The sequence below is a fragment of the Mustela erminea genome, chromosome 17, assembly GCF_009829155.1.
Source record: "Mustela erminea isolate mMusErm1 chromosome 17, mMusErm1.Pri, whole genome shotgun sequence".
Lineage (NCBI taxonomy): Eukaryota > Metazoa > Chordata > Mammalia > Carnivora > Mustelidae > Mustela > Mustela erminea.
Window position 1 is genome coordinate 64,332,445 of NC_045630.1, and position 24,851 is coordinate 64,357,295.

Here is a 24,851-nt window from a genome sequence, read left to right on the forward strand (position 1 = left end):
CAATGGGCAAATGCCACTTGCGCTGACAAAATAAACCCCATGAATCACTCAAACACTAAATTATTAAGCAAGGTAGGTTTTCCCCCCCATCCTCCTACAGAAGGACCTCTAATGATAAACCTTCCCTGCTTGAGAAGCAAAATATTCAAAGATAACTGACAACGATTACTGGCACTCGCAGGTCTTACCTTGGAAATGATAAACCACAGGCCTCTGTGGTCCACAAAGTGGACCACAAATTCAAAATTCTGCAAGTATGTACAGGAAGGCTCTGTTCCAGGGACAGAATCCAGTTGCATCAGACTCTCAGAAGTATGTGCGCCCCGGGAAAGATCAAGACCATCCCACGGGTGCCCGGGCCAGGGTCTACCTGGTAGCAGCGAAAGGGGTCAAGGGAAGGGGTGCTGGCTTTGTTCTGCCCACACCCCCCCACCAGAGCCTCGTCATTGCTCTGCAGATTCCCTTTGTGCCTTCCCTTTACCCATGTGAGGAGGAGAAAATGAAACAAAAACAGAATTCCAAAGTAAGCAGTCACTTAGAAGTGGGACAGGGACCAGGCCTGGTTTCTCTATTCCCCTAGTGTTCCCTCCACAGGGTGATTTCCTCCCCGGTAGACAAGAGTTTAATTAGGTGATGTTTTCTAAAGTTGGCCTAATTGCATCTTCCATCGTTCGTGCAAAAGATGTCTAAGGCTGGGCACAGAGACCCCAAGCCAGAGGTCCAGCTTCGCTCATGCTGATGGCCCCTCGGTTTTCTGCTATTTGCTACCTACCAGCTTTGCAATTCAGGCTGCCAAGAAGGGCAGAGCAGAAGGCCACCGAGAAAATAAGGAAGCTTACTGGCTGCCTGAAATGGGTATTTCAGCACCAACCGCCCCAGCTTTGTCACGTCGCATCTGTGGAGCCCTACTACGTGGCCCCTTGCAGACCCCAGGGATGCAGCCGTGCACAAAACACAGCGGTTCCTGCCTTCGCACTTAGAGTTACTATGATGCAATTTGCCATTCTTTTGCCCTGATTGAATTTGTTTCTTTTTAAAGATTTTTTAAATTTGTCAGAAAGAGAGAGCACGAGCAGAGGGAGCAGCAGGCAGAGGTGAAGGGAGAAGCAGACTCCCCGCTGAGCAAGGAGCCCAATGCGGGGCTCGATCCCAAGACCCTGGAATCAGGGCCGTGCCCCAGGCAGACACTTAACCGACTGAGCCACCCAGCTGCCCTACGTGAATACGGAGGCTTCCCAAGCTCAGGGGACTTTGCCAAGCCCACAACGAGGTAGGCAGGTTATGCAGAGTCTGCTTCCGAGGAAAGCTAGAGGATGGGAACAGATAAAGAAGGAACAAGACTATGTAAGATTGAAAGCAAAGGAAAGGCAGGCAGAGACACCAAAATAAGAGGAGAACGGAAAGGCAGGGGGTGGGGGGCACCGAAGCAGCAGCAGGAGGTGCACGGGGTCTGGAGAGGTGGGGTGAGCGCCAGCAAATACGGAGCGCACAGTCTCTGCCAAGGGTTGGAAATCAAAGTCAAACTGCAAGGAGCTTTAGGGTGACAGGCACTGGGCCTGGGAGGGAGCTGAGGGTGGACAGATGTGCTCCTGCACGGGGTGGCAGGGTTGAGGGAGGCTATTTCAGGATCGGAGGGAGAACATGTTGGCAGGGAGAGATGGGGAGGCTGGGGAAGGGGTGGCCACAGCCCATGGGGAAGACACAAGTGGAGCCACACCCAGAACACAGGAGGGCAGGGCACAGAGCCACGGTGGGCCACGACATGGAAGACAGGGGTCACCGAGGGAGAGGGAGGGTGTACGGAGCCCACAGGCAGAAGCGGGCGAGAAGGATGCGGCACAGAGTGGAATTAGTACCGGGGCGAATAAGGGATTGCAGAGCGGCCCTGGGGAATGAACTGAAGCCAGATAGCATAAAAGATATGCCCTTTACCCTCTTAGTTCATAACTTTCACCATGCGTAAAATTGAGTAATTCCTACTCATGCATATGTATGAAGAGGCACTGACCATGGAATGTTCTAGCACTAGAGGGAATAAAAGCATCATCTCTACATGAAACACGACTCGCCGCAGCCATGAACACTCCCATCCCTCAGACAAGCTGGCTCAGAAAAGACAGCAGACGTCGGGGAGAGATCTCCCGTTCCGAGGCCCAGCAGAGGCTCCTGAGGGACGAGGCTCAAAGGAGACCTGGTGTACGAGCACCCAGGTCTGCTCCTCCTCCTCGGACCTTCCAGGACTCCGGTACCCGGGGCCCTGCCATGTTCCCGTGACAAGGGAGCCACGGGAACGTGTGCCGGGGTTTGAGTAGGGACTTGGCATGCCAAGGTTTGAAGGGAGGGAACTTAGAGAGCAGGATCGTCTCTGTCGGGGAGGTCTTGGTCTGATTGTGCAGGGACAGCCTGGATATTGGAGACCTTTAAGAATCCCGAGAGATTTTGTGGCTCCCCAAAATGACAGTGGTGAGTAATTACTACACAGTCTATCTTCCCTCCTAATTATGGGATGCCGCCTGTGTATTACAGGTTAGGGTAGTATCTGATTCCATTAGGAAAATAATGCTTAGAAATTATACACATTTTTAAAACCTTCTATTTTAATCCCCACAGGAACTTGTCCTTCTGCCTTCAAAGGGGTATTATCGCTTTTAAAAACATACAGTTGCTTGGTCTCCACTGCTCATTTCCAGTTTGTGGCACGGTGGTTCTCCCTTCTTTCCCTACCGAGAGACCGGCGGACTCTTCCCCTCCTCTGATGAAGCTCCTGGAGGACTCACTGTATCGTCCACTTCCCGAAGGCCAGCCCGCCTTAAGCCTTCGCTCTCTTTTAGGGTGGCTGCCTCTTTTCGCTTATTTGCAAGCCTCTAAAAATGCTGCCTCGGGGGCTTTTCTACCCCACTTTGCCAAAAATAAAGTATGAGGGGATACGTTCTAAGATTTGGCTCTTAACTTCTCATATTTTTTTTTTTAAGATTTATGTACTTAGAGACAGACAGAGAGAGAGAGTAGGTGCAGCGAGAGAGAACCTTCGAGCAGAGGACTCCCCACTGAGCACAGAGGCCGACGTGCGGCTCCATCTCACGTCCCTGAGATCACGACCTGAGTTGAAATCAAGAGTCAAGATGCTTAACCAACTGAGCCGGCCATGCACCCCCAGAGTACTCTTTACATTTTAAAGATACTGTTTTGTTACATCTGAATAATTGTTTATAGTTCTTCTGTTTAAATCACGGTGTGAGTTCTGGCTTCCGATGGGCCCCGGACTGATTAAGCACTGTTCTCCACGGAGCCGAGCACGGCGAACACCACACGTCGGAGCCCCCCACGCATCCTTGCCTCCCTTCCCCAGCTAGCCCTGAATAACGGATCTCAGACTTGCTCAAAATCAAAGCGTGGCTCAAAGACAAGGTCCCCAAACCAGACCGCACTTCTTCTCATGTCTGATCTCACCAGCTACTTGCATGTTAATTAATGACATTTCTGAGGACTGGCTGGACAGCTTATGGGGACCCTCCCTGGTTTGCTCATTTACACTCAAAAACCGGAGAACTGCCAGCCTGGCCCCTGAAGGCTTCAGGTCAATTAATTTACTGCCTTTGGTTAAAAGAAGGATTTTCACTTACATGTCTGGCCCCTAGAATCAGAAATCTTCGGGGGACTGATTACTCCTCCAGTGCCCAGTAAGACTGAGAAGACACCAGGGCAGGGGAACTGCATTTCAAAGGCACAGGGACTTCTATAATGGTACGACCACTCCAGTGCTGTTTTTTAACTTTGGGGGGGACAAAGTATGCCCATTAAACCAGAAAGAGTAAAGTAAGCACGTTAACCAAGGAAGTGAAATCTGAAATAAGGAGAAATTAAACACGAAGCCTTCACTTTTCAGGCCGAGTCCTGTTCTGTCCAACAGCCTTGGCACACCAGGGCCCTGGATGAAAATGTGCTTAGGACACTCACACTTAACTTTAAAGTTTAAAATTTCTTGGACGTTTTTTACCCCACACGAAAAAGCATGTTTCTTCTTAAAAGTAAAGGTAAGGCAAAAGCTACATCTTACTGGTGCTCATTGAAAAAAATCCTTGAAAAAGAAGAACAGCCAGAAGACAGACTACCGAACCTGGGATGTTTCTTAGGCTGCAGCAAACACGACACTGGATTCTGGCATCAAGATCAGCAACTGGGTGGACGGGCCAGAGCACAGAGTTCGAAACAAACTAGCCCGAGAGGGAAGGCAGATTTCCACCAGAGCTCCTTCAGCAGGGGGAGAACAATCTTTCAACAAATAAGTCTGGAACCACTGGATGCCTGTTTGCAGGAGGAAGACAAAAGCTTTGATAGATGCCTCATAGCATCTTAAAGAAACAAACTGAGGGGCATCTGGGTGGTTCAGTTGGTAAAACGTCTGCTTCCGCTCAGGTCGGGATCCCAGTGTCTTGGGATCGAGTCCTGCTTCGGGCTCCCTGCTCAGCACCGAGTCTGCTTCTCTTCTCTCTCAGGCTCTGCCTGCTTGTGCTCTCTCTCTCTCTCACATGCTTTCTTTCTCTAATAAATAAATAAAATCTTCAAAAAGAGAGAGAGAAGCCCAGCCAGACTTGGAGACAATATTTGCAAACCACACACCTGATAAAGGATATGAATTCACAATTTATGAAGAACTCTCAAAATTCAGTAAGAAAACAAAACAACCCAATAAAAAAATGGGCTAAGATTTGAACAGATGCTTTACAAAAGATACAGGAATGGCATGGAAGAGGAAAAGATGCCCAAGGTCATCAGTCATTAGGAAATGCAAATTAAACCCCCAGTGAGATCTTAATATGCATGTATTTGAAGGGCTAAAAACAAAACAAAACAAAACAAACAATACCAGATGCTGGCAAAGATATGAAGGAACTGGAGGTCTCAAACTCCACTAGCAGTTCTATCACTTTGGAAAAGTTTGGCAGTTTCATTAAAAAAAAAAAAAAAAAAAAAAATAGGGGCACGTTGCTGGCTCAGTCGGTTTAGCGTTTGCCTTCGGCTCAGGTCATGGTCATCGGGTCTGGGGATCGAACCCTGTGTTGGGCTCTTTGCCCTGCAGGGAGCCTGCTTTCCCTCTCCCTCTGCCTACTGCTCCCCCTGCTTGTGCTCTCTCTCTTAATCTCAAATAAATCTCAAATAAATTAAATCTTTTAAAACAAAACCAAAAAACAACCAAGAAAAAAAACTAAAAAAAAAAAAACCACACCCTACCATGCAATCATTCTACTCTTGTGTATTCACCTAAGAAAAATGAAAGTGTATGTCCATATACACACCTGTATTGAAGAGCCATATAAGCTTTTGTTGTGATAGCCTCAAATTATAAACACTAAAATGTCCCCAACATACGAATGGCTGAGCACATCGAGTCATACTCATGCCATGGAACACTATTTAGGAATAAAAACAGATAAGCCACTGATACATACAATGACAAGTAATGATCTTTACAATAACCATGCTTAATGAAAGAAGCCAGGCCCAGAAAAAGGACACACTATACGACTCTATACAAAATTTTAAGAAAACACAAACTCGTCTGGGACAACAGAAAGGAAGAGAGTGGTTGCCTGGGCATGTGCAGGCAGGAGGGAGGGAGATCGGGCAGGAAAGTGGAAAGGGTGGAGAAGACCACAAGTGGGCACACGAGGAAACTTGTGGGGGTGACAGAGACTCACCATCACGACTGAGGTCATGGCTTTAGAAGTGAACGCAGGTCAACATTCACCAAATTAATCATGCTAAATACGCTCCGTTTTTGTAAGTCAATTACACCTCAAAATAAAGCTGTTATAAGACCTAAAATTGATATCCTGTATGGATTACGTTGTTAAAACTTTGGGGAAAGTCTTTTCTTTCAACCCAGAAAAGGTTGATTCAAGTCCCCCGAGCAGCATTCACAATGAGCTGGCTTTGTATGCGTACGGTGCCCCTGTGGGAAAACAAAACAACAACACACCCAGAAATTCTTCCTTTTACAAAAGGAGAATGACAGGGGCTCATCCATTCAGACCCTGCAAGCCCAGTTCTGATGCGATCTGTTTCCCGAAGCCTTTCCTTATCACTCAAGTAGAAAGTGATCATTCCCTCCTGTGAATCACTGTAACACTTAAGTTAATTTTCAGTTATTAGTTGAGTGCATTTCCCCAACCACCCATCGCACGTTTATTAAATGATGCATCTAGGCCAGACACTGGCTCGGGGCTGGGAATACGGAAGTGAGTCGGGCACAGCTCTCCCCCTCTAAGAGCCTCATAGTCCACCAGCAAAAGACTTGAAGTGACAGTAACACACGATAACACTTGTTTCCACAAACATATGAAAGTACAACAGGGACCCAGAGAAAGAAATTCACGTTGTCAGACACATGGTCTTGCGTCTCAGTGACGTGCTTCCCTCCAGACTAACACCCCCCAAGAGTAAGGGACCATGACTGACTCACTCGAGTCACCCCCTGAATCACCCAGCACAACACCCGGCCCACGGGGGTTCAGGTTCGTATAATTCCTTGCATGAATGGAAATTCCCTTCCCAGACAACCGCTCTGACTAGAAGGCAGGGCCACCATGTTGCCCACTCGGCAATGGAGTCCCAAACTTTATCCATTTTGCCGACCAAAGCAAGTCATTTGACTCTGGGTTCCCCCAAACCCCAAAGGAAGAGCTGATACCCATTCTGCCGGTGAAGAAAACAGGAAGGAGGTAGGGGTGCGCTGGGGGGGGGCTCGCTCAGCAGAGTCCAGGACACCAGAGGGACGCGGGTGAATCGAGGTCCCGCGGTGGGTGCGAGGGGGACCCTGGCGCAAGGGACTGTGACCCCCAGATATTCCTCTGCCCGTGACCCCCAGATATTCCTCTGCCCAGGGGGCACACATCTAACCTCTGAGGAATCCTACCGGTCTCCTGAAGGCAATTTCTAGGGATTATACGTGTGACTTTCTGCGTTCCCAGATCACAAACCCTTTATCTGCGCTCAGTTTCTGAAGGCGCAGAGGTGAACAGATAGGCAATTATAAAATTTCAGTCAAGATAAAACTAACACGAGCTGGAAAAGTCTCAAATGACCACCAAACGATGAAGACTAAACACCAAGCAGAAATCCTCCTTCATTTCTAGATAGTGCAATCGAGCCTAAGAAGCATTTCCCTCTCAGCCTGAAAGATAACGTGGATGTGCTTCTTGTACTTACATGTATAGAAACGGCAGGTCCAGAAGGGAAGAGCAGCAGAAATTTAGTTGAATTTATCTGGCCCCACCAGCCCGACAGCTCCAGGGGCCAGCAGGCGGGGGACGGGGCTCTTACCTGTAGATGGGGTCCTGCATCACCAGCATCTTGCTCTCATCCCACGTCCACTCCTTTTTCTGCAATAAAAGAAGCTGTAAATGAATAAGTTAGGCTTGTCCTTCGCTACAGAACCAGGGCACACGTAAGCTACTAATCGTTATGCAAACACATGCCTCCGCTCCTGGCCTGACTTCTGAGAGGCCTGGGGCTAAGGGTTCCAAAGGACAAGTGGGAGATGTCCTGTCTAGTCTGGGCAGCTTCCTTGAGCACTTTAAGGAGAGTCTCCCTCCGGGACACAGAGGGCAGGTGGGAGCCAAGGCTGCCACCCCTCCGAGGACCACAAGTGGACTCCAAAGCAAAATTTCACGGAGAGATCACCAAGGGGAGAAAAAGAGAGTACATGTCACTCCAGAGGAGTGGGAGCAGGAGGAGGAACACAGCGGAGAAGGAGGCAGAGCTGTGGGAAAGCCATGCCCCCTCCTTAGAAGGGAGCTGGGGGCACCCACGCCTGGCGAGGTTACTGGTACATTGTAGCTACCCAAGAGGACAGTCCTGCTGCCCGTGAACCTAACTGTGAGTGCCAAGGAGACCCCAGGGCAGCTGGGTGTGAGGACAAGGACAGAGGGTTCGGGGCTGTCCTGGAGACCCCAGGTGCTTGACGAAGTGAGAAGCACCCCCGGGCGTTGAAGAAGCACCAGGACAGCAGCCGCCGCGCCCTCTCAGGCCCCCTCCACCCCCCACCACCAGGTACAGGGACACGGACCCCTGCCACACTCCCACTAGCCTTGGCCACAGAGGTAGGGCTGTCCAGGACAACTGGGAAGAACACGCTCTTCCCTCCATGAAAGAGGGTCAAGCAGAGTGAAGGCAAGAAAGCCTTTATGGACTCCATGGCTGTTTCATGAGTGCTCTCTGCACCCAGGGTGGTGGCCCTCCAAGCACCGGTGTGGGAAGACAGGCCTCCGCCAGGGCCCGGGGGAGTCCCTGTTTAGGCCCTTCAGAGACACGAAGCAGTATGTGTCCAGCAGCTTTGCTCACACACAACCCCGGACGCGCCCAGCAGACAGCACCGCCTGCACGGGCCACTTCCTCCCCGAAGTCTGAGTCAATCCCAATCCGGCCCACAGAGGTGGCCTGTCGATGGGCTTACAAGCATTCAACACCGACGCTGTCTCAGAAAAGAAAACTCTGCTTCAAGAACTAGTTACCTGCCTCTCTGCCTACTTGTGATCTCTGTCTGTCAAATAAATAAATAAAATCTTTAAAAAAAAAAAAGAACTAGTTTTTAAAAAAATTGCCTTCCTGGAATGGCCATGCTCGGCCGTGCGAGATGTTCATGTACAAACGGCCCATTCAGCACACACACCGACAAAGGAGCCTGCGTCTTTTTCTCAACGAGACCGCTCCAGATGTAGACATACAGCCAGGCCAGGCCCTCTTCTTCATACAACATCATCCCCAGCTTAGCAGCGTCCTCACCAGACCAGGCTTCTAGACTTCTCGCTATCCTCGCTGACCTTGTCTATACCCACACCATTTGCCAGTGTCCCCCTCAAAACCTGGTCCTCTGGCCGGAATCCCTTACTGATTCATAGGTGGTCAGGTTGGCAGAGACACATCCATTTCTGCATTCCAGGGCTGATACTCTTAGTCCAGCAAGGACTAGTGGGTCGTATTTCCAGCAGCCCTACTGGCACACACGGGGCTTCCACTGCACATACCGAGATTTTTCCAAGGCAAAGTGACTCATCATTTGGATGCCTGTGTTAAACATGCAGTAGAAATGTTCACCCTGGGAGTCCTTTGAACAGCAAAACAGATTTCAAACATGGCTTGATTTGGGGCAACTTGTAATACAAATACTAAATAATTAAACATTATTATTAAATCACATTTCTATTTATGGGCACGTATTCCTGCCGGGTCTTAATTCAGTTCAGTTAGCAGCGTGTGGAGAGAGAGAGAGCACCTCCCTCGCTGGTGAGCCCGTTCAGCTGGACTGTATTTCAGCAGTTGTAGGTTTCAGTGCTATCATTTCCATTTGGGTCTTCTTTCTTCTCTTTCTACTGAGCCTTCCTACTTCTTCTGTGTCAAGAGTGTAACTGCTCATGGAAGGATCTTTGTGACGGCGCCCTAACATCCTTGTCAGATGATTCCAACACCTGTCATCTCAGTAGTGCCATCTCTTGACTCTCTTTTTACACATTTGAGATTTTCCCCATTTCTGGTAGAGAAGTGTTTTTCGAGCGAAACCTCAACATTTCAGAAAATACTTTTAGAAGGGATACCCGGCACCCCTAGAGGATATCTTGACCAAAGAATAAACAACTTTCCACCTACTTATTTTCCTTTTCTGAAAATTGCATTAAAATCTGGTCCAATCCCTTCATAGACTTTGCGGGAATCCTTGCATATGTCCATCAAATTGATGAAGGGATCAGAAAATTACCAAGATAAGTCGAAGGACCTGGGGCAAAGTCCACGCTTCAATATCCCTTCCAGGCCACCATCTTTCAAATAAGACCCTGAGCCGTGCAGAGACCACAGCATGGTGTCCCCCTCGTGTCCAGCCTGGTCAAGATGAGAGCTAAGTTCTGATTCATAAACCAGTGACCATTCTCTGGTACAAGTGAGCGTCAGTGCGGGACCGTAAACCGCATCCCTCAGAGGGAAGCCCAGCGGACCTAAGGAACAATGTCTTCTCTCTTGCTCTGAAACCATTTCACAGACCTCCTCTTTTTCAAATGTTCCAGAGGAAAAAAAAAAAAAAAACAAAGACCACACACACGAATCACCCCCTTCTCACTTTTCTACACAGAAATAAATATTCTTTGCAGGAAAAAATTTTAGGAAAAATAATGTTCTTAATAAGAGAAGGAAAACAGGAAGAGAGACGAATGACCTACCGCCGCCCTGCGGTTAGGCCTCCAAGTTGGCTTCAACCATGGGACAGCGACATTTGTAATGAAGGCCGCCTACAGCCAGACTTCGTTTCACTGGCTCCAGAAGCTCACACAGCTCCCGCTTCTACCTGAAACCATTCCTTGTTTCAATGATTAGAAATAAAGATCTTGGGAGTCCTGGAAGCTACATGAGGAAATTTTCAGTGTTGCTACCACTGTCCTGAATGGGCTACAGTCCCCGAGACGGACCCGGGAATGACGACATTTCAAGTCCAGATGGGAGTGCGGTGGAGAAGCAGGGAAGACAGGAGGGAAGGGGAGGGTGCACACACGAGCTGTCAGCCCCTGGCTGAGGCAGAGGGCACCTCACAGCCACGTTTACTGCTAACAGGACGACCAGCAGGGCGGAACGAGCTGGTCCTCGGCCCCCTTCAGCCCGAGGTCCAGGCTCAGGCGGGGCCTCCCCAGCACCACGGAGAGTCCGCGTGGTAACGGTGAGGCCGCTCAGCGAGGCCCGGGGAGATGGAGACGGACCCCCTCACCGGCTCCACGGACAGAAAGGAAGGGGAGGGGACAGGCAGCGCCACGGGGTCCCGTCCAGCCGCTGCCAGACTCCCACTCTGTACGTGTAGAATCACGTCCCTCTGCACCTGCCCAGGACGCTCATGGCATTGTTGAGCCTTCAGGAGGCCTCTGAACTAGAGCTTACCAGCCTGTCTCTCTGCCTTTCCTTCTCTCACGTCTCCTCCCTTCCTATGAATTCCTCACGCCAAGGTAATTTAAAAAATCACCACCAATAGAGCAGCTTAACTTAAAGGAAGGCTCTGCGTCACATTACTGGCTTGTCAAAACTTCCTGGAGAGAGAACGCTGAATGTGCCCCGAGACCTCCAGTTACAGGGGGTAAGACCACGGGTCCCGCCTGGGGCATTCTGAACCCCACCATCAGTGTGGTGAAGGACCTGCTTCGGGGACACCCCCAGCTAAGGAGTGTGCAGGGACGCCCAGGGCAGGCCCATCCCTGGCAGCCATGGGAGGCCCCCGGCACCTGGCTTTGGCTCCAGGACTCCCTGACAGCCTTGCCACAGCTTCCTCAGAGCACACCGCCGTCTAAGAGACTGTCTCCCAACTTCTCTCCGGCCCCGCTCTCTCCTTCACCTGGAAACAGCCCCACACTGAACTGTGAGCTCCCCGGCCTCGCCCAGGGCCTCCCCACCTTCTCGAACAGGCACTAAATCCCGCCTTGGCATTTGGTTTTTGGAGGACCTAGAATAACACAAAGTGAGAAAGAAAAGATATGGGCAAGTCATTTTTAGCTGCTTCCTTTTCTATTCTCACAAAAAAATTCTCCAGCGCATACAGAAGAAAAGTCTTCCTTTCATTTAATAACGTTTCTACAATACTTCCTTCATGTTTTCAGCATTGATCACAACCTTAAAAGATACATACTAAGGCTCAGAGACATTACTACGCCCCTGCCAAGTTCACCTAGCACGGTGGTAATGAAACCCACCTCGTGCGCCTCCATGCCCCACGTTCTCCTTGCCACTCCAAGTGATAGAATCAGAGAAAGTCAGTCTCCACCACCTGCAAAAGGTAAAGGGCTCGCAGACCACGGAATGGGGGAAGCGTGTCCTTTCCCTAATGAGTGCACATGGCCAGTCCTCCAGGGAAAGTTACAGCCATTCTGACATTCCAAAAATCTGCCGGCAGGGAATAGGATGTGGGAACTGGGTCAGAGATAGGGCTGCCCGGAACAGTGCCAAGAACAGGAGAGAGAGTTGGGATCATTATCCTAGCTGTCTTGTCTCCTCTTAGAGCCCGGAAATGGATAAGGCATCTTTGAAGCTCTTCCCCAGGAACCCAAAAGTGGAGGACGAACTTGTTTTGGCGCTGACCCCCGGGACACATCAGAAGTCTGTAAGCTTTATCATTATTCATGCTCCTGGAAGCAGTGGAGACTTCTTAAAAAACAAAACACAACACAACCTTGCAAGGGCCTTATTAACTCAGTTTGACAAGTTCTCCATGTTTCCAGACAGAACAGGATTAGTCTGAAAATAGAGCAATCCCTCATCTTCAGACATCACCTAGGGATACAGGTAACACATTTCAAAACCGCAAGGTTCATAAATCCTCACACGATGTACATAATTCCTAATGTGCGTGCTTTAAAATGAGCAGACGGTAAAGGGGGCCCAGAAACATGACATGGTAGGAAAAAAACTGGACCAAGTTTGGTCCTGGCTCCATCAGTATCTGTGTGGGTGACCCTGGGACAGTCACGGGACCTCTCCTGTCCTCCGTTACCAAAACCCAACCAACCATGGGACCAGACTCCATCGTTACTGAAGTTCTTTCTCCTGAATCCTGGTTCTACCATTCTTCCTGCCACTGTTCTTAAGCAATTAGATTTGACGTCTATGTTTCCACAATAACTAAAGCTACTTTTTGGGCAGGAAACTAGCTCTCCTGCGATGTGCTATCCCAGTGACAGAGTACAGGCTAGAAGTTAAAGACCTTGGGTTGATGAGGCATTTCCTATAGAGAAGCTTTTCTCTGAGCAGCCTGAAGAGATGAGTGGACACACGGCAACACAGTGGTGGGAAGAACCTACTTATCTGAGGGAGAGAGACCCGATTCAGACCTTAACGTCAGCTTCTGATGGGATGTGAGGTCTTGGGCAAGTTGTTCAATCTTCTTTCACAAAACGAGCCTAGGGACGGTACCTACATCACAGAGTGGTTATGACCAATTAAGAAGCATACAGAACATCAAACGGGCCCAGCAAATGGCAGGTGTTCCAGACCAGCGTTAGCTCCTATTTTTAGCTGTTCTCACTACCATCATTCCATGGACCAAACTCTCATGAGTTTGGTCCCTCTGTCCTTCTAACTTCCCAAACAGATGAAACAGAATTAGAGAGAAGACAGGGTCCCTGCCCCTAAAGGCTTAGCCCATGGGGGAAAAGAGATAAATAGCTCTAATGCACATCTGTGGGAGCTGTAATAGACCCACGTGTGCAGATAATGCCATTAAAAATAATTCTGCTGGAAAGGGTCAATGTCTAATACCCTTTTGGATCCTAATCAGTTCCTTGAACAGGGTAGACACACAATGAGAACGAAGGAGCCTTTGTAGGATGTTAGGAGAGCCTTAGGAGATCCCAACCCAGTTACTGGAATACAAGAGATATCATATGAAACTGAGGCCTTTCAGATCCTTTCATAGAAAAACCCTTTGGATGAAGTTCAAGACTAATCTTTCTTATTCGGAAGCCCACTCCCTAGCAAATAGCACTGTAGTGGGACTCCAGGGTTATAATAAATGATCATTATTATATACACAGCAAAGCTAATTACTTGGGTCTGGCTGGGAGTTGAAGAAAACGAACTGACTGGGAGCTGACAAAGCCCCTTAATAGTGGGGTTCACAGCACAAATCTCAACCAAGAGTCCACGGAAATTGAGATTCATGACCTGCTGGCATCAGTTCAAGATGACAGCATTTTTAGATGCTTGTTAACATAACCGAAAAGGTCTATTTTACATCTCAGTGAGAGATGATCATAAAATATCTAGCTATGGTCTGTCCTGGAATCAGGCCCCTGAGCAGGTCTGGCTGAGAGCACCACTGAAGTGAACGACTCCCATTGAGGCCTTCCGGAGCTTGGGAAAGGCTCTCCTTGTGTCTTCAAATGGGCAAATGGACAAGAGCAGAAAAGAGGGAGGGAATGTGAGAGCCACAAGTATCAAACGAGACTTCATTTGATCCAACTGCTAAGTACTCAGTTCTTCCTGATTTGAGGACATCATCACAAATCATGCTCACTCATCCAGTGAGCCAACAACCACAATAATTGAAAACACACCACACGGGCCAGGTCCCCAAGTAAGTGCTGGGCTTACCACAATGGCCCCGTCCTTAAGAAGTTCTTGGGAGGGCAGGGAATCCCTAAAACCATGCCTTCTCTGCAATCCCCACCCCTACCCCGGCAGAAAGCATCCCACTATTCACCAAGCATAGACAGGCAAGCAGGTCCCAGCCCGCCCCAGAGAATCAGGAGGCAACAGTGCACAGACCCACTTGGCCTCTAGGGTCTGCTTTGTTTCTAGCCCAGGGGGCTCTCAGGACCTACGTAAGGACAGGTGACCCACATGCCCAAGCAGCACAGAGCATCCCGGTGGGCGAGGTGAAAGTGATCACCTGATCCAACTCTTTTTTTTTTTTTAAGATTTTATTTATTTCAAAAAAAAAAGATTTTATTTATTTCAAAGACAGAGATCACAAGTTGGCAGAGAGGCAGACAGAGAGAGAGGGGGAAGCAGGCTCCCCACTGAGTAGAGAGCCCGATGTAGGGCTCCATCTCAGGACCCTGAGATTATGACCTGAGCAAAAGGCAGAGGTCAACCCACTGAGCCATCCAGGTGCCCCCGGATCCAACTCTTGAGAGTGAAGCTCAGAAAGGCAAAATAACCTGCCTATGACCCCATAGCCAGGTAGGGAAGAGCCAGGACGAGGACACAGGTCTTCTCTTCTTAGCAAAGGGCTCCCTCCAGCATGCACACTAATCTGGGGAAAGTCAATGTGTTTGCAGGCGGAGGGGACAAGTCAACATTTTGACCATGGAGGGCAGCCCAGACACTGAGGAATCTGTTAAGAATGTCAGGCTGGACCTCTACTGTGCCCATGGCTCATTATCAGCTGTGACCTTTTCTACACCCTCAGCCACTGGGCAAGAGTTCTAGTTCTTAACCTTGATGAGGATGGCCGTCAGACATCTGCAGACTGTTCCATTTCCTTGGAGACAAGCGTGGCACGTCTGCACTCGGCCTCTCCCCATTCTCTACACAGAGACAGACAGGCAGACGGCGAGGTGGCGTGAGCTCTCAGATATCAGGGACCGGCCACGAGGGAACCAAACGACACAGAGGCTGACCACTGTGAATGTGCACCCAGCTTCCCAGGTGACATAAATGAACGCTGTGCTTACAGGCTCTATCCAAATCACAAGCACACCCAAAACAGACACCAGGCAGGGGTAGAGAAAACAAGACGGGAAGCATCCCTTTCCCAAGCCTGGCATCAAAAGAATCAGACTGAGGAAAGACCTGTTAGATCACCTCTTGTCTAGGCCAGCTGGAGAGGGAATCCACACTAGCAATTAGCAGGCATGGAGTTTCAAAATGAGTCACAAGGTCCCACGGGCCCCCTGGGGAAGACGCTTCTCCAGCTCAGCTCTCATTACTCAGTAGAAGGAAGCTGGCTTCTCTGCCAGGTGTCACCTCAGCACACAGGTGTCCTTACGGGGGGTGTGATCTTGGGCAAAAATATTTAAGGCTCTTCGACATGAGTTTCCTCATATGCAGATTGGGGACGATGCTGTGGCTTAGGGTACCTGACGCATGCAGGACCCGGGGAGATGGGGAATAAGACTGCCCCCTAAGGGCAAAGCACAAAGTGCCATCATCGTGGACCAAATCAGAGGTCTACTAAGTCACCCGCAGAGACAGAATAGGCCCCACGACAGCAGACGGTGAGATGGAAGCCAACCGGCAGATGATGTCAGCTGGAAGTGTGAGCTCAGCAGGGTAGTGGGGAGGGGCAGGGACGGTGAGCAGGGAAGCTACACAAGTCGGTGACGAAGGCGGACTCTGGCAGAGCCTGTCAAACAGACCCCGGGAAGCATGGGCCCAACAAGGTCCCTACGAACATCCACGGACCCATTTATCGTGGAGCCAGGGGTCAGGAAACATTCCTGCTGCACGATTGGTGGACTTACTCCATTTCTCCCTTCCACGCTCACCGAACCATGTCTAACCACATGCCTTCCCTTATCACTTGCCTCAGAGAAAACGTGCTTTTCGGGCCCGTCAGGCTAACGGGAGTATCTGGCCTGGCCAACCGTTCTATGTCTCAAAGTGAATAAAGGAACTGTTGGTCAAGTCTGCACGCGAGCCTCTCTGGAGCTCTGCCAGGGTTAAGTCTTGGACTCTGGAAGGCCGATCGCTCAGTACCCGGCCGGAGCGCCGCTGAGTGAGGACACGTGAGAGTGGCTGATTTCCCGAGGGGACTGGGTGCTGTGGAAGCTGACCGCGTGTCCCCAAGCCCTTCCCAGGAGGTCTGATGCAGAGACACATGCAATGGGTGTGGAAGCATCTTGTAATCTGGAAAGTGCCCCCACACCACAACCACTACTTCATCAGATAGGACACGAGGGCCCTCAGCCACCAGCCCCCTGCCACACAAAGGGCTGAGTAAAGCTCCCTGACACACGAGACCAGAGCCTGCCTGGGACTCAGGCTGCCTGAGTCACGAGCCGGGGTGCGCGGGCCCGTGTTTTTTCCTGAGGGCACCTCTCGCTTTTAAACTCACATGGCCATCATCACCCGTAATTTATTTCACTGGCTTCAGCAACTCACCTGCCCAGGGACTCTTAAGAGGACGATGTGCCAAAGACTGCCCCACGGTTAACCACTGCGTGCGCACACGTACGGTGGGGGAGGGGCAGAAAAATGCCCCTCCCCACCCCCCACCGCAGACCGAGAACAAGATGGGGACTCTGGCCACGGTGTGGAGGTTTATCAAGGCAAAAACATTTCAGAAGAGATTACAAATTCCCTACTGCTTGTAAATTTTTAAAGAGCTCTTTACGAACGGTATTATCATATTCTATTTTTTTTCCTGTATAATTCCAGCCTCATAGCCATAACTCTTTCTAGAACCTCCCCTAAAGATATTTAGGGCGCATAAGAGAACAAGTTTTGCTTTAATACATGGCAGACCTTTGTAAACGTCCATTTGTTGAGAGAAAAAATGAGCGACCTACGGAAGCAGAGCAGCCCCCGCCGTGGAGTGCTGTCCAGTCCTACCCTGGCCCATGTTTTCGCGAGGAGGACACGGAGCAGATTCACATCCTCGGACCAGCAAGACGACCCCCCTTCCACGTGTCTCTCAACTATCTGGTTCTCCCAGTTTATGTCGCCTGTGACTACGTACTCGTCTTCACCTTCTAGAGCCCCGACCCTCAGGGTCTACCTGAATTAACGGCATCTTGGGTTCAGAACCAAAAGCAGCTTGTGGGGTCTCTACACTACAATGTCCCTGCGTTAGGGTGCCGCCACTGGACGTGTAAAACAAGGCCATCCTGAATCCAAAAGATACCAGCAGAGTGAAGAAACAGAGAAACAAAAGGACTCCTCCTATATCCTCAATCTCACAAAGCCCCTTTCTGCTTCTTTCTGGAAACATACACTCTCCCCTCTGCCAATACGTACATCTAGCTTTTCCCAGAGGTTAACATCATTCTCCCACGACAAGCACAAGTAGCACAAACACAGCCACATGTTTAAGCGACATTTGCCCCCTCTCTTGTGTCACCCCCACTCAAAGGAATGCCCCCCAAATGGCTCCATCCCCCCGCCCCCACCTTAGCTAAAGCCCAGGCTTCCTGCACACGGAACAACAGCAGTGGTTGGGTCTTGAGGGACTATTCCGAGAGACAGGCTGAAGCAGCAGCAGCAGGACAACACAGTGGGGCTGGGGGACTGAGGGTGATTCGGGACAGAAGGCGACAACTGCTAAGGAAGCCTCCCCATCCACCCTCCTGCCGAACCCTCTGACTCGTCATCCCGTTGAATTTCAAATACTTCCTGAGATCAAGACTCCAAGGTCCAGGTGACAAAACGCAAGGATGGCAGGAGGTGGAACCCTGTTTGCCCACGGGACGCCAGGACATGGAGCCCCTGGGCTGTGGAGAGCACCGGCCTCCGCCTCTTCTGCTGCAACCGTGGCCTCTCAACACAGTGGCTGCCCTGAGCAAGACCATTCACCAGACGAGGAAGAATTCTGTCCAGGGAGCAGCCTAGCAAAGACAAGGCATCCCACGCCCACCTTCCCTGCCCCCCTCCTCACTAGTTTCTGGGTCAGAGCCCCTTACCTTCTTCTTCTTCTTCAGAATCACTTTCACTCCATCCACCGAAACCATAATGCTCACCTTCTTCTTCTTGATGTTCTTGGCTTTGAACTCATACTGCAGGGGGAGGAGAGAAAGAAGCACAGTCCAGTCAGGTCAACGTACCTGCAAGGTCCCAACTAGCTCACGCCCCAGAAGGTGGCCACAGCGGATTCTCAGGGGATGTAAAGGCAGGTGGGTGTCTCGGGGTCAGCACCTGGCCACCAGGGATGGCCGTGGAATGGCGTAACCCATCCTAACGAGCTGAAGACAGAGCCCGCCTTCAAAATGTCATCGGAAACCCAGAACCTTCCCTCAAAAACTCATTCTGATGTTCGACAACCTCCACTGACAGGTTTTTCCTATGTCTACGCAAATGCTGCGGCAACGCAATTCCATCTTCACTGAAGATTAGGAAGAGCTGCTACTGGTCTTCAGATCAGGGCTGTTGTGGGTTTTTTCACTTATTCTCTGTAAGCTCAAGTCTCAAATTCCTTTACCTGTAGGTCAGTTTCCAAGTCTACCCACAGCTCTATTAGCCTGAAATATTCTGGAGAGTATTCTAGAAAGGATCTGACTAATGGTGGTTACGAGGGAGGGCACTGCCTCACAACCCCTATGGGTCCCTACGCTGCTGATGGACACTGGCCTCATCCTCATCCCCAGACATTCTCCGTTACATTTGCTCATTCCTAGCCATTTCTTCTGCCTGTGAAGACATCTGTGATGGCCGGTATAGTTCTACATTTTCCTCACTGAACTTCTTCATGAGCACTGGCCCAGTTTATTAAAGTTCTTTTCATCGGGTCCCCATCTTGGGAGCAGCTCGTAGCAAATTTCCCAACCTAATTAGTAAGACATCTGGGCTACAGGTTAAACAGTGAAAACACAAGACCCAGAGCTAAGACTTCTACTCCAACCTGCAGCCCCTCTTCTCTGGGACTTTTTATACTCAACACGCTCTCCCAGCACGCCCCCAGCCAAGCTTGGCACTGCATTCAGCTCCTCACCGGCACATCTAGAACCTAATTATTTCTAACTAGAAATGAACCCAATACATCCTAATGAGATGAAAACATAACCTACTTTGAACACTCTCATTAGAAATCCAGAACCTTCTATGGGCCAATACTCTGATTTTAAGGATTCAACTTAGAGCTTCCAACCCTGCCTGCCTTCTGTCTCTTTCCCCGCAATCCAAGCCAATCCTACCCTGTTGCACAGTCTGTGCCGATAACCCCAGGCTGGCTGCCGCCTGCAGACAAGGACATGACCTAACTGCAGCCAGAGGTTTTTCTTTCCATCGTGAGGGCAGGTTCTGGCTTATGGCTGATTTGAGTTTCCGGCGACAGCAACATACATCACTCCCCGCTCTGGTGGTCACTCTTCCTACCCTGTCAACAGCTGTCCTTTTTGCCAAGGGGAGCTTGCAAGAAAAGCAAACCGGAGTGGCAGGCGTGTGGAGAAAGAAAACAGCAAGCTCAGACTTTGCTTCAGAGCGTGTCCGACAGCACGCACGGGAGGAGAAGCATGTCAGACCGGCGTGTGGCTCAGGACCAGGCCTCGGCCACGCACCTGATCCCTCTCCAGGGCGGCAGCTGTCAGCCGCTGAAGGCACAGCGTGTCTGGCATGCGCCGCAGGACCTGGCTGTGATCCACGGTGAGTCCCCTGACTGCGCCTTCTGCGCGGGTACAGTGTTCCATGAACAGAAATGACCCCGGGTGGAAGAGCCAGCCCGGGAATCTGCCAGGGACCGACTCTGGCCCCGTGCCCACTGGGACAGGTGAGCCTGTCCTCTGTGGCTGTCTTTGCCTTCTTCCAGGAGTCCACTCACAAGCTCCACATATTTCCTCCTTCTGCTTTTCCAGCAATAACATGAAGTGTTAGGTGTCCACATCTAGAAGGCGCCATGTCCCTCCCCCAGCCCACTGGGGGTTTTAGAGAGCCCACTGCCTGCTAAACCATCTTAGAGGTCCTCCATTGCCTGCTAAACAGTATTAGAGGTCCTCCATTTCCAGAAGAATCTGGTAGCAGCTGATCATCTCTTTCTTGTTGGATCCACTTCCCCATTGGTTGCCCGGTCCCTAGTTTTTAAAAGTCAAGATTCCCCCCACAGCCAAGGCTGGCAAGGAGGCAACCAGCCAGCACCTGGCCCGTGCATCTGAAACACTGTTTCTAGAGCTCACATCCTGACAAGACATGCCTTTTAATACCCTGATCTGAAGAAGAGACGACATAGCTGAATGTCCTCTTCAGACCTGGAACACAGCCTCCCCCTACCCCGGATGGCTCTTCTGGGCTCTGTGGGCACAGGGCCTACCCGTAAAAGCGTGACCAAACTGCTGCCCCAGAGCCTCAGTGGCAATGACAAAGCAGGTGTCACTCCTGACAGCGGCGGGTGGAATGCTCTGGAGTGCTTCCATACAAACAGGGGCAAGACAGGCATGAAACGGGCCCCGTTACAGCTGCCAGGACCACCCGAGTGACATTTAGAAGAGCTCATGGGCTGCTCACGTTCGGCACCTCTGACCCTGCGTGTGCGCGAGTGTCCCTGACCCTTTCCAGCCCGAGAGGAAATACTCCAACTGCAGGTCCGCCGGAAACTCCATAAATCAGAGGAAATGAAGTGTCTCACAAGGCTGAACAGTTACTCTCCTGAAACTCGGTTTATACGGCAACTGCACTTCACTTGGACAACCAGGATATCGTGCTCGTGGGGGGAGCCGAGACCGACCTGGAGGCAGGGGAGATCACAGGAGGGACCAGGAGAGCCGAGGGCAGGGGCTCACAGGGACACAGGGACGAGCCTCCTTTTCCCCAGGGTGTGTGCTCTGGCTCGTGGGGGGCGGGGGGGTCAGGCCCAGGAGGAAGCAAGCATGTGTCCCGCGGGATGGAAAGCTAGGCTGCTGCGGCTCTGCCGGGGGCGAGGAACAAACAGGACCCCGGGGCCGCCGTCTGCACCGTCTCCAGCCTCCCGCGGAGCCCAGGCCAGCTCCGGAGGCCGAGCCAACCCGCCAGGCTCCCGCTCCATGCGGTCAGGCTGACCCAATGTACTGGCTCTGCCAGCCGGGGCCCCGCCACAGGGATAGATGAAGCCCTCCAGACCACATTATCATGCCAGGGGTCCGTCACCAGAGCCTGGGGACCTGCTGGCGGGACGGAGTGCGGTGCCCAGCAGCGGGGGCCCATGCAGGGGAGGCGGGGAAGAGGGAGGTGTTCAGGTGCAACGCAGCCTGGAGGAAACCTTCTCAGCTTCCAGAAGGGAAACTCCATACCCGGGGAAACATGGGGAAACAGGGAGACGGAGCGTGGTGACGGTCGCAGGGCAATGTGAGTGCTGTATGCAAACGCCATAGAGCAGCTTTCGAGAACGGTGGAAGTGGAAAATGTTATGTCTATCTTACCGCAATAAAAAGATGAAAATTGTAAACATAGTAAAGAAATACAGCCTTCCTCATGGCGGGGCCACTTTAGCTCTACTCGCTCCCACTTCTGTCCCTCTCCCGCAGGCACGTGAAACAGGCCCCCCCCTCTTCCAGTCTTCCGGTTGCTCTTTCCTGTGCCTGGGATGCCCCCCGCCTCCACCTGCTTGGTGGGCTCCTGCTTCTTCTGGAATTATCCTGGGAGCTCTCTGCACAGCAAAGCCTCGGGGGTCTGCAGCCTGATTCCTCCCCCCGGAGCTGAGCCATCATCAGGGACTCGACAGCCATCCACAAGCCTCTAGAATCACTCCCACCAACTGGTTGTTGACATCCCCACTAGGCCAGGCCTGCCCCTTTGAGAACAAGAAATAGGACCTATCTGTCCCCAAGAAACTAGCTCCAGGACACGAGAGGGTGATAAAGGAATGTCAAATAAATTCATGAAGTCAGTTGACGGTGGTTATTCACAGACCCCGAAGGAAACATGACACTGTCCGCAAAGGTAAAATAAACATTCCTGAAATTAATTAATAAATGAACTGAAGTTATTAAAACCTAGATTCCATTTTATCAGCATAAGGGCTTTGAGAGGATCTGACTTCCCAAATTCTTCCTTACTCCATGGGACACACCGCTAATCATCTTCATTTCTGCCGGCTCCATATACTCCATTTAATAAAATAATTCAGCTTTCATTATTGGTCAAGGCTGTTCCCAATCATCCGATTGCACCAGAGGAACCTCTGTTCCCAGGGCTATCCTGTTTCCCTAAGTTCCAGCTCCTGTGCCTGGGCAGCCAAAATATGAGGGACGAGGTGCTCGGGAACTGTGGCAGTGCCGGGCCCCACCGGGTAGCAGTGACTCGAACTGCTCATTCATGTGAAGCCACAGACAGGTGAGCAAAACTCCGTGTCACTCAGCATCAGGGAACTACAATCCACAGTGAGATCCCACCTCATGCCCATCAGAAGGGCTAAAATGAACATGTCAGGAAATGACAGAAGTTGGCGAGGATGCGGAGAAAGGGGACTCCTCTTCCGCTGTTGGTGGGAACGCAAGCTGGTGCAGCCACTCTGGAAAACCGTATGGAGATTCCTCAAAAAGTTAAAAATAGAGCCACCCTACAACCCAGCAATTGCATGAATAGGTATTTACCTCAAAGATACAATGTAGTGATCCAAAGGGGGTACCTGCACCCCAATATTTATAGCAGCAATGTCCACAATAGCCAAATATGGAAAGCCTCCAGGTGTCCATCGACAGATGAATGGATAAAGATGTGGTGTATATATATATACAAAGGAGTGCTACTCAGACATCAAAAAATTCGAAATCTTGCCATTTGCAATGATGTGGCTGGAATCAGAAGGTATTTTGCTAAGTGAAATAAGTCAATCAGAGAAAATTATCATATGATCTCACTCATATGTGGAATTTAAGAAACAAAACAGGATCATAATGGAAGGGAGGGAAAAATAAAAGAAGAAGAAATCAGAGAGGAAGACAAACCTTAAGGGACTCTTAATCATAGGCAACAAACTAAGGATTGCTGGAGTGGGGGTGGTGGGGGCATGGGGTAACTGGCTGATGGCCATTAAGGAGGGCACATGATATAATGAGCACTGGGTATTAAATAAATATATATTAATATTTATATGATAGTATATAGGATATTATATATACTATAATATATAATTAATTACTAAATTAAGTTTAATGTTTAATTATTACTATTGATTAATTAAATAAATAAGACTGACAAATCAATGAACTCTACATCTGAAACTAATAATCCACTACCTAATTAATTAATTGAACTTAAAGTTTTTAAAAAAGCATATAAATCATAAAAAAAAATGTGAGCAAGGTAAAGACCATAGTCAGGACTAAAACCAAATTCTGAAATACCTGTGAAGTTTCCTGTGAACCCTAGGTGAAGACATTTAGTTCCTAATAATCAATCAACCTCAAGCCCAGCATCTCATTTTAGCAAGACCTATAAGTGAAAGTTGGGTATAAGTAAAATCTCTCTAAGCTGCAAAATACTCAAAAGGAGCTACTTTTTAAAGAAAGGAATATTCACTGCCATTGTATCATAAATGTTGAGCTTATATATTGACCCAGCTCTGTAGATCAAGAAATCTGAAACTCAAGTTTTAAATTCCACTTGGCATACCTGATTTTTTTTTTTTTTAAAGCAAAATTCCAGACTCAGCCCTCAGAGATGCTCATTCAGCAGATCTGAGGTTGGGCCAGAAGTTGGCATTTTTGGGGGATACTGGTGGTAATAGAGATCGCACTGTTCAAGAACACCACTCTGGGTCCCAGAAGCGTATTGTAAGAACTCGTTCGTATTTTCATTGGCCTCTAGAATTGCATTAGATGGAATCAGTGTGTCTTGTTCATATGGGTACTGTGTTTTAAAGTATGGCTACTACTGTTAGCTATTAAAATACAGATTCTTAGAACAGCACCGTGGCTCTTTGCTGTCATACATTTCCTAAATCAAAGGCAACTAAAGATCCAACTATTCTGTCGGGAGAGAATTCTGGTGTGTGGTTCCTACATTCCATTTTAGGCATTTTGTAGCCCTGAAATATTTCATTAACAAAATTTTAGAGGAATGCTTGTGTTCGAAATGGTCGGGACCACAACCGTTGACCAAACATCGCATCTCAGGAATGAAGAAAGCCACTGCCCAAAGATGGCCAGAGAAAAAGTTCCTCAGGTTCATGAGCAGAAAACCCGAGTCCGAAAACCGTATCTTCTGACCCCCTCCCTGTGCTCATGACTTCGTTGTATCTGTTCTTTGCACGGGCCCGGGATCCTGGCTCTAGCAAATGAAGTGATTCATTCATTCCTCCATACATCCATTATAAGCATAACGAGCTCTCTGGTGTGCAGGCACCCCACCTTACAACAAAGAAAAGAAGGAAGAATTAGAAACTAACTTCACGGGTGGCTCAGTGGCTTAAGCCTCTGCCTTGGGCTCAGGTTATGGTCTCAGTGTCCTGGGATCGAGCCACACACCAAGCTCTCTGCTCAGCAGGGAGCCTGCTTCCGCCTCTCTCTGCCTGCCTCTCTGTCTGCTTGTGCTCTCTCTGTCAAATAAATAAAATCTTTAAAAAAAAAAAAAGAAAAGAAAAGAAAAGAAAGAAAGGAAGAAAGAAACCAACTTTACAGAATCTGGAACATTCTCAGGCTGCTCAGTGGGCAGCCGCGATGCCCCTCCCCCTCAGTTCTTTCCCACACACTCACACTGGCTGC

The 24,851-nt window shown here is 49.8% G+C and overlaps 1 protein-coding gene across 6 annotated transcripts in view; it reads right to left on the minus strand.

The window, feature by feature from the left end:
• The window catches only part of NOS1AP (nitric oxide synthase 1 adaptor protein), a 261,440-nt gene that overhangs the window by 54,589 nt on the left and 182,000 nt on the right, over positions 1-24,851 (minus strand). For 3 of the 6 annotated variants that reach the window (XM_032319186.1, XM_032319184.1, XM_032319187.1), the window contains 2 exons: positions 18,147-18,239; positions 7,324-7,397 (listed from right to left, as the gene is read on the minus strand). In XM_032319186.1, coding sequence (XP_032175077.1) covers positions 7,324-7,397; positions 18,147-18,239 — 167 coding nt within the window. Of the gene's footprint in view, positions 1-7,323; positions 7,398-18,146; positions 18,240-24,851 lie in introns of those variants that run through there. The other 3 variants (XM_032319183.1, XM_032319189.1, XM_032319185.1) reach the window with 2 other exon arrangements.